We start from the raw sequence: 10,533 nt of genomic DNA on the forward strand, positions 1-10,533 counted from the left end.
TACGTCCACACGGAAGTAATACAAATAACGCTTTTCAAAACAAAAGCGGCACCGTTGTATTGCACACTCGACATGGGTATTTTTTAAATTTATTTTGTAATTTATGATTGGCCTCACGTGGGCCGGACTGGGACGCACTAAGGGCCGGATGAGGCCCGCGGGCCGTGAGATGCCCAGGTCTGAGTTAGTGGCACAACAATCAGTTTACTGAGAAATCAAAGCAAGGGCCATCTGATATGTTGTCAACTATTATATAAATCGGCAACTATTTTTAAAAATCGGTTTGAGTCATTTATTTTTAGGGGTCTAAGCCCGAGGGGGCTGGGAACTGCGGTAGCAAAGCAACGCGGTTCACACAGGGCTGTTGAACCCTATTGTTTTTCTGAGGATTAATTTCCCCCATATTATTATTCTTCTCCGCTTAAAACTCACAGTACAGCCTAAACCGTACATGCTGGCAGTGTGCCATTTTCAGGACTGGTCCAATATTCTGCAAAGACCTCAGATTCAATTTTTCAATTCAATTCAATTCAATTCAATTTTATTTATAGTATCAATTCATAACACGAATTATCTCAAGACACTTATACAGATAGACCACCTCCCGGAATTTACAAGGACCAACAGTTCTAGTTTCCTCCAGAGCAAGCAACAGTCGACAGTGGCGAGGAAAAACACTTCCTTTTAGGCAGAAACCTCGTTCAGACCCAGGCTCTTGGTAGGCGGTGTCTGACGGGCCGGTTGGGTTAAATGAGAAGTGGCAAATAACAAAAATAAAAAAATTAAGTTTTGTAGCAGTTCTTTGTGGTAGTTCATGGCATAGCAGGACCTGCTGTAGCAGCAATTACAAGGCACAGCAGGACGTACAGGACACGTAGCCGACTGTAGCAGGCACCACAATTGTAGCAGTTGCACATGGCATCACAGAAACGTGTTATCGAAACCATGGCAAATAGCTGCTACCACTGATTTTCGGAGTCTCTCTGATCCAAGGGAACATGCTGGGGAAAAAAGAACATAAGGACTCCGGGCAACAATTGACCCACTTCCACCACTAGGTGGCTCTGAAAAATTGCGATTTATCAAAAACCAACTTTTTCTAACTCCTCCTAGACCGTGCAATTGATCTGCATGAAACTTGGTACATAGCATCTCCAGACCAACCTCACAAAAACTTGTTAAAATAATATTTATAGAATAGAAATTGCGCATATTACGCACACACACATTTTGAAACAGCTGTTTCATGCAGCAGCACATGACTCACTGAGCCTTTTTCCATACAACAGAAACACCACAGGAAATTAATGATGGGAAGATGCACTGATTTGCAGCGGTGCACAGACGTGATGTGAATGCAACAGTCAAAAAAGTGTGTACAGGAGGAAGAACTATCTCGCGCTGAATGGTGTTGGTTGTGTATAAATCTGTTGTGTATCAGATTGTTGGCCATGCGTGGAGATGAAGATGCATCAGCCTCAGACCAGAGATGCTCATCCCTTCTAGAAACATCACTAGAAAAAGATAATGCTAGATTAGGAGACTAAGGGATGGTGTTCTTTAGTATTTATTCTTGTAATGTCAGTGTTACAGGAACCTTTTCAAATATATTTCAACACTGTGAAACAAGAACCTATTATAAGATGTGCTATAACGTTCCTTTCTTCTTTCTGTTTATCACAGAACACCGAGAAGGTTGATCTAATGGAGAAAGCTGTAAATGCACACAGGTCATATACTAACATGGTGAGTATTCACAGCAATGGGAATTAAAGGTACAACATCTAACATCTCTGCATTAAAATGTGTAACGACTATACCTATGTCGTATATATTTGTTGAGTTGTGTACTTGCGCTATCCTAAATGTTTCCAACAACGTTCAGACCCAGAGAAATCGGTTAATTTCATTTTAATGACGGGACGTTTTTTTAAGTCGCTCGTCAGTGGCGTCGTAAAACCTTTGACCCCACTTGTTACTCTTAACTTCTGTCACAACCAGACATGATACCCAGATGATACGTTCACAACAATCGTAAATCATACAGTGTCACAGAAACAATAATACTCAATAACTGTAATACAGCTTGCTTTCTGCCACACAGCATCTTTTTGTCGTTGATTTCATGCCACTGACACAGTAATACAGCAGACATCTTAATTTTTGATACTTGTTTTAAATATTGTTTGATCAATGTTAAAGGTGCCCTGCCACGCAAAACGGTTTTTACTTGCAATTTTTTAAAATATGTTAGGTCCATATGTGTTTAAGTACTAAAGCATTCAACATTTCTTGTATTGTAAGTAGTTTATTTTAAAATGTACCGCTCAAGTACTAAAAGTACAAGTATTTTGTTATGTAGTTATTAAAGAAATCATTCAACTTTCAATCCTATTGTTGGATTTCAACGTTTTATTTGGTAGTAAGATGGTGCATTGCAGGCAGTCACAAGCTGTACATTGCTGGATTATGAAGGAAGTTTCTAAAATAAACCCCCCAAAAAAGTACATTGTCACATCCTCTCTAGCACAGTAACAATTAAAGCCTTAAAAAACGGAATGTTGTGTTAAAGCAGAATATATCTTCTCCCTCTGTGCCATACAGCTTCTTTGGTGTCCAAAAACACAGCTGGGCAAAATGTTCCTTCATTACCATGAACACACACTAGTTGATTTTGACTCAATCCCACACACCCCGTCCTGCTCACGAACACCTAGCAGTCCCCAACAGATGATTTCCTACTGTTTGAGTAACGTTTAGTATAACTATATAGTACAGTAGCCAACCATTTTAAGAAAAACTGTACTTAGTGTTTACTGCTAATTGATTGCAATAAGAAAAATGCAGAATAATGCAAGCCTTATCTCTTAGAAGGGAACATCAGGTAAAGAAACATAACAAGTAAATGAATTCTCGGCATCCCTACAGGCAATCACTGGCCAGGCCATAGACAGACATCTCCTAGGCCTTAAGATGGTGGCTGTTGAAGAAAAACTCTCCATACCTGATATCTACACAGACACTGCCTACGCCAAAGCCTTACACTACAAGCTATCTACAAGCCAGGTATGATCCTAATGTCAAAGATGTCTTGTCCTTAGGCTTAGGCTTCGACATAATTGTTGAATTGCAATTCTTTTTACATAATTGCTGTTTCTTTGTTTAGTCGCAAGTAATTGCTAACATTAGCTTATGTCCTAAGGGGAATGACTGTTGATGACAGTTTTGTTTATTTAAAGTGGCTAGATGTAACTTTCAGTTTGTGTTGATTCTAGCGCCCCCTTTGGACAAAGGCAGTAGGGTTTTTACCACACCCGCTGTTGGAAAGGTCTAGGAGTTAGCCTTACCAGCAGCTCATATAGTTGTAATGATTGTTTTGCTCAGATAGATAATCATTCATTTACATTAAAAGAATAAGTTACAGATGCATACAGCAACTTAGCCTACTTTGGATGTATCGTGAGCTAAACCAGGCATCGCTGTCCCTGGGTCACGAGCCAAAGCATTAAGAGATTGTTGTAAATACCATGTAATAATAACTTAGATTCATATAGCACATTTCATGAAAACTACAGACGCTTTACACAAGTACAAGGGTGGCAGTAGGGTGGATTGATAGCTAGAGAGATACCACTTCACCTCCTCTTCACTGCCGGGTGCTCGTGAGCAAGGCACTGTACCCGTGTGTAGAGATTACTAACAAAACAGTGTAGATTGTAATTTCTGGGTGTCAATAAACAGTATAAATTATAAAAAAAATTATTAAATTACAGGGGGACAATGGCAATGAAAATAGTAGGCCATCACAAACACTTCCTAAAAGGAAAGGGGGATGTAATTTAATGTCGGCCACTGACTTACATCCACAAAGTTATTGTATGAATACAAATGACATATTACATATCTGAGGGTCAATTCAGGTTCGGTTTTGAATAATTGTTGATAGCCCGATCAACTCGCGTTATCACCATTTGTCTTTCACTTTTAGCTTTTTAGTTGTTAATGTCCTTCTTTTTCTGTAATAGCCCTACAGCAGATAATTAATATATTTATTTAATTATTATTATTATTCATCAGCCGTTTCCTGCAGCCTTCGTGCTGAACAGAAAGTCAAAGAAACACTCACATTCTGTTTAATTTAATTATAAAATGTTATCAGACCCATTTATCAGCTTGTACACAGTCTCCAGCTGGTTTTATTAAGACAGAGTAGCTCTCTAAATGCTCTCCATGCGATCTGTTGCTGATGTGGATTAAACAGCCTGTAGATGATCCGGGATCTGAACAGATCGGCCTTCTAAACGTCACTATCAACCACTAAACATGGGTTCCTTTACAGAACAAGCCTTTGAATCAGACAAATGGCAGTTGAAATCCCTCCAACTCAATAATAAAAAGTTTACATAAAACGTCATCCTGTTGAGTCAGACCTGGCTCACCTCCAACGAGCCTAATGACTGTAGAAGCCAGCGTGGGGGGGGGGGGGGGGGGGGGGGGGGGGGGGGGGGGGGGGGGGGGGGGGGGGGTGCATCCTGAAATTTACTGATGACATGGTCATCATCAGCCCGCTCCTTAAAGAGGAATCGGAGCATTGGCCAGTGGTAGATTAATTTTTCATATGGTGTGATGAGGCCTTTATAACATTTTTGTTTCAATTGACACAACATTTTTTTTTTTAATCCTTATTGTTTTTTAAAATTGTTTTTCAACAACCGACAGTCTTTCAGCATATGTATTTAAATAAATCCAAAAGATGCAGAACGCTTCTTGCCCACCTCCCAACAACTCACCCAAAAATCCCAGAATTGTATTATTTCTAATTTTTTAATCAAAAAGGGAATTTAAATTATTTTTTTGAACCATGTCCTCATCTCTGCATTGCAGTCAATGTAAAATAGAGCATCTTTAAACAAAAAGTTGCCATTTACTGATCTTTGTGAAAATAAATGACAGGCGTCTCTATGTTGTCTTAACCAAGTTCACAAATTATCTGAATTTTTTAATGGGACTTTTCATTTATTTAATTTTTTTACAGCAGTTTAAAATTCAGCATTTTCCTACAAACCTGCTCCTTGTCTACTAGGTGTCTTGCTATAATTTGTATTTGTTTTTTTATCTTGCGCTAAAGATCAAGTTTCCCATCTGGGATAATCAAGTGACTGAGTTGTGACCTTAGCATGTGACTCTGGCTAGCTAACCACTACACTCTCATTTCTTCACAAGGTGCCGTCCAAGACCGACTGCGTCATGTGTTTCGGCCCGGTCGTATCCGACGGATACGGCGTGTGCTACAATCCTATGAACGATCACATCAACTTTGCAGTGTCGTCTTTCAACAGCTGTAAAGAAACCGACGCAGCACATCTGGCCCAGGCTGTGGAGGGCGCACTGTTGGACATGAGGACACTGCTGGAACAAACCCCAAAAGCCAAACTGTGAAGTGCCTCCAGACTTGACTGGCCTCTTGGTAATTGAAGTAGATGCTACAGGGCTTGATAGGAAGACTGCTCTCAGTGTGATTGAGTGACATTCAGATGACTGAACCCCACACCTGGTGCAAGCTACAGTTGGTAGTCTGAACCAGCGGCCTCACCATGTTATTGATCGTCATTACCATGCACTTTAAATGGCGCTGCGACAGCGGCTGTGTAAGGACTGGGCAGCGCTGCTCCTCTGGGGGTACTTAATTAAAGTAGTTTTATACAACATTCAGAGTCTGGGCCGGGATTGCCTGCAAACGGCTGTCACCTTTTCTTCATGTTTTACTGCGGTTAGGATCCAGCACACACAGCAGGAGTGAGACATTCTCTGCCCGTTACTCCACTTTATCTTTACTTAATATGTTGTTTGCCTCTATAGACCCAGTCACAATATGTGACATGTTACCATGACGTCCGGGTAGAAAACTCCGGCCTCTCTTACATACAATTTAACGGCGCTGAGCAAACTGGATATACTCATCTTATTCATCTAAAATGCACGTTTGATTCATACGTCATCACTTTCCCCACCGTTAGGTTGTAGACCTAATTTAGCTGTTGGGCCACAGACAAAAGAAAACAGCTATGTTTCCATCCACATGTTTTTATCCAAATTAAGTTATATTGAATGAAAAATATCTTATGGAAACTTAAAATTCGATGGAATTTGATGAATATTGACTCAAAGGAAATATGTTCGGTCTCATCGGATTTTCTCTTGATCAATATACGGCTTATGAGAGGAACGCTGATGGATACGTCATTTGCCGAATAAATAATGAATTCTGATTAAGTTTTAGGTCATTTTATGGTTGCAACCCACCACAAAACAAAGAAGAAGAAGTTTTAGTTCATTTCTGCCCAGTATTTCTGCTCTGTCTGCACACATGGGATAGGGGGTTGTCAACAGAGACAGATGGAAGTGGATAAACGAGGAGACGAGACTTTTAGAATTTAATTTATCAGGAACTTGCGAAGGAAATGGCCAGTAAAGGTTACAACAAGCCGTGGGACGTCCTCCGGAGTAAATGGAAGACGCTCAAACTGAGAGACATGTCTCAAAAAAGAGTCTCGCCAGCTGATGGCGACATGGCTTGATATGTCGCCATCAGCCGGCACATAAGCACTATTACAACTAGTCCCATAGTGATCATGTGTTGGTAGATGCTGCGATTCATTTTGTCTACAAACACTTTAAAACACACTTTCCCCGGCTTTATTCACATGAGTTTGGTTTTTTTTTTTACAGAATTTAAGATAATTCGATTGACAAGTGGATGGAAACTTATGGCGTTTTTCCATTAATGGTACGTGCTCGCCTCGACTCGACCGCGGTGCCCTGTCCTCCTCTTTCCATTGCAGATTAGTACCGCCTCATCCGTGATGCGAGCCGTGGCCGGTCGTCATAGCGGGAAACTGTCACGCGACACGCACAGAACGTTAAAGGTGTGTTTTTTGATTCTTTGTCACAGCCAGAAGGCAAATTATACAAAGATAAAGAGTAATATAAAGGGTGTCTCATGTAATGACGGACAGTTTTACAGAGATTTTTATTTCAAAGTGGAACATGGACAAATAATTAAAAGGAATGATCTTGTGGATGGCTATGGGTGGATATTTCATAATTTTATTATCAACAAGTCCCCAGCTGAGACCACACCTAACTAATTGATTCTAGTAATAAGCAGTGTGTATGCCTCTGTGCCTTAGACCAAACCCAAGAGCCACACTGCTGCATCCATTGTGGTGTGGTTTATTCCTTTTGTGATTTTTTTTTTATTTTTTTTTTTTTTTTTTTTTTTTTTTTAATTGGAGGTCACATGGTAGAATAATACATGTGTGGAAATCAAAATGCACACATGGAGTCTCCACAAACAATAATCAAACAAATAATCCAAGTGAATGCATTGATTGAAACTGACGTCATTGTTTTGGGGAAATTTGAGACAAAGACTTCATTGGCATTCAAAAGAAATCGAAAACTGTAATTCTTAGAAGAAGAAAAAACAATAAAAGCAAGCAATTCACAGCAATGTTAGCCATTGTTTACTTACTCTTGAACTGTTGAAGCCTCTTCTGTTTATTCTTTGTTGTCATGAAATTGGTGCAGTCGCCATGCAACGACATTTACGCAGTACTCAGATTAGCTGATGGTAGGTTTATTATTTGCAGGTCTATGGATTTTCTACGGTTTATAGCATCCTCACTTTTCTCTGACTGATTAATAAGCTCGGCCATTATTGTGCAGTGGTTCTTGAACCTTTTTCCATAGTGTAGCCCCTTTGAAGGGTTTCTTTTTCAATGTGTAGTACTCTCTGACCAAGAGGAACAATACAGCGATAGATTTACAAAACAACAGCCTTGTAACTGGAAAAAAAACCTTTAAATGCTAATGAAAAAGGCGACAAAAACTTTAAAAAAAAATAGACGGTGGAAAGAAAGAAGGAAGAAAGGCAACACAGTTGAAAATAGTTACAGAAAAAGGTGACGAACTTCAAAAAACGTGATAAACGGGGAGGAAAAAAGGAACGAAGTAAGGCAAGAATGGGTTGGAAAAAAGTGACAAAAGCCACCAAACTTTGAAAGGGAAACTTGAAAAGCCGCAACAAAAAAGCGACAACCTTGAGAAAAGAAAAGACCGTAGTGGAAGGAAGGAAGGAAGGAAGGCAACTATAGATCCAAAAAAAAAATCACATTTTTGGTGTAATAAAAAACAGTCTAGTCTATATAAAGAGGTTCAACGGTCTGATACAACCGCCTTGTAATTGAAAAGCATTTAGAAAAAAATCTCACGTACCCCCTGCAGTTCTCCAAAGGACCCCTAGGGATACACACACCCCCCATTGGAAAACGGGTCAGTGATGTTTTGTCCAAATTCATTTCTTCCTTAACTAAATGCATGTTTTTCAAAGCACCTGCTGTGTCCTTGCTAGTTAAAGTCCCATTTGCTTTTCAGCAACATCTCAATGCACTACTGATGTGTTTGATGCCAGCAGAAGCCAGTGGGACTTTACTAAACCCGTGAGTTATTGTTGCACGTCCATTAGTCCATATCCACAACGTTCCTCTTCCGGGATTGCTCCGGTGCCTCACTGACATATCCTCACCACATTTATACCTGGCATTAAAATGCGTTCTGTATCTGGATTTGTTATCTGAATAAGGGAAATACACGTGAGTGCCAGGTGTAAATGCATGCATAAGACATTGGGATTTCAATGCCATCGGATCAGCCAGACCACATTTGGAAGTAGTCAGGCTCGCATTGTGATCACAGCCAGGTGTAAACACATTCATCACAATACAAGCCTGTGGGGGGATTAGTTCACCTAACATATCTGTCTGCTAACCAAGACAATCCCTTCCTCAGAAAAGGAACCAGTAGAAACACTCATACCTCAGAATTGCCTCGACATGGTCTGGTAATTTCCATATCAAGATCCAATCACAGTGCGGGCAGGATCGAGAACATGCAAAGACCCATGGATCGGAGACCATCAGATATAACACACGTCAGGTTACACACTGGCTGTTCATTTGCATGTTTCAACTGATTCCTTATTTTCCTGTAACATATAACCTCAACCTTAATATAAATGGATGTTCTTGTATTCTGGTGATCTCAAAAGTCTCACTAATTGAATGGGCACCCCCAATTTAGTTGAACATGAAACCTGGGTCTCCACAAGTCAAATCTGACTTCTGATGAAGTTCGACGTTGTTCATCCGCCATCATTTCTCTTGGAGTCACACACACCTTGCGTGTAGTTGTTGGCGTACTGCCACGGTTCATAAAGGTGTTGGTAGCAAAACGAATGTCAAAAGGCTCAACTCTGGGAGGACTTGGTGTCAACGTTGTCGATGCATTTTTGATATGTGAGTGCGACACATAAGGTATAGTGCATATTTTGCACATCATGGCAAAGGGCAAGGGACATGCAGCTCGTCATATACGTTTCCCTACTGTATATGAGCCAATAAAAGAAAAGAAAAATACATGAATGAATTAAGGTTTAAAAAGCAATAGTTGCATGAAAACAGGTTGTTGACGAGTCTCGAAGCTCGAGTCCGAGTCAAGTCCGAAGTCTTTTGGGGTCGAGCCGCAAGTCCAGTCTGAAGTCAGCTGTTTGTGCGACCTGAGTGCAGACTCAAGTCCCCATCCCTGATGTAGTCCTCATAAATCCACCAGAGTTTAAAATGCAAAGACCGTAGAAGGTGATGTCATCCGGTGGAATTCAGGGAGATCTGGCAAAATTTCAGGAGCGTCTATATCGAACGTCGTCGATATAGACTTTGCTTTTGCAAATATGCTTCCTGGAGTCAACGCAACACTTTTTTTTCTTCTTTTTTTTTCCTTCCTATCCCAGAATGCATCTGTGTTGAAGCCAGACCTTATTCCACAGAGCTGTGGACATAGAGCTGGCAATGCTGTGGAAATAACATTAAAAACAGACCAAAAGGGACAGTGTAAAAATAAAAACCGCTGTAATAAACATAATTGGCTTTAAATGTTAACGAAGCTTAATGACCTGAGTGTAAAAGAAATGGTTTGATTATGTTTTACTACACATTTGATTTAAATGATTAGTAATTTCTATTTCTTTTGTTTTAAACCACTTTGACCACTTTGGGCCTGCATAGAGGATTGTTGTTATGACCATGCAACATGCTTGATTTTATTTTTGGTGTATTGTGTGTTATATTTTTGCTTACTTTTGCATTATTTTAAAGCAAAGACAGGTGGGATGAATGCACAAAATGATACTTTATTGCAGGAGTGCAGGAGCTAATGTAAATAGTTCCTAATCTCGGATTCTATAGGTGATTATTTCTATTTCTAAAAAGCTGTATACAGTACCTTCCAGTTGTTTAGGCTTTAACTAGAAAAAGCATTTCCTGCAGAAAATGTGAATACCTAAAGTTTGAATCATGTCTGCAGGTGAAAAAATGTAGGAGGAGACACATTTTGAAGCAGAAGATTTGAAGAATTTGAAACTTGCTCTCATTGACTTTAATGTTAAACTAAAATGTTTAAAAGCTTAATATTTGAAAA

General features: G+C 39.8%; 1 protein-coding gene across 3 annotated transcripts in view; it reads left to right on the forward strand.

Moving 5' to 3' along the window:
• The window catches only part of crata (carnitine O-acetyltransferase a), a 26,802-nt gene extending 19,657 nt beyond the window's left edge, over positions 1 to 7,145 (forward strand). For all 3 annotated transcript variants that reach the window (XM_032539238.1, XM_032539235.1, XM_032539236.1), the window contains exons 12-14: positions 1,684 to 1,746; positions 2,929 to 3,066; positions 5,224 to 7,145. In XM_032539238.1, coding sequence (XP_032395129.1) covers positions 1,684 to 1,746; positions 2,929 to 3,066; positions 5,224 to 5,439 — 417 coding nt within the window. In that variant the 3' untranslated portion in view covers positions 5,440 to 7,145. The remainder of the gene's footprint in view (positions 1 to 1,683; positions 1,747 to 2,928; positions 3,067 to 5,223) is intronic.
• The last annotated feature ends 3,388 nt before the right edge of the window (positions 7,146 to 10,533 follow it).

The sequence above is a fragment of the Etheostoma spectabile genome, chromosome 16 (assembly GCF_008692095.1).
Source record: "Etheostoma spectabile isolate EspeVRDwgs_2016 chromosome 16, UIUC_Espe_1.0, whole genome shotgun sequence".
NCBI lineage: Eukaryota > Metazoa > Chordata > Actinopteri > Perciformes > Percidae > Etheostoma > Etheostoma spectabile.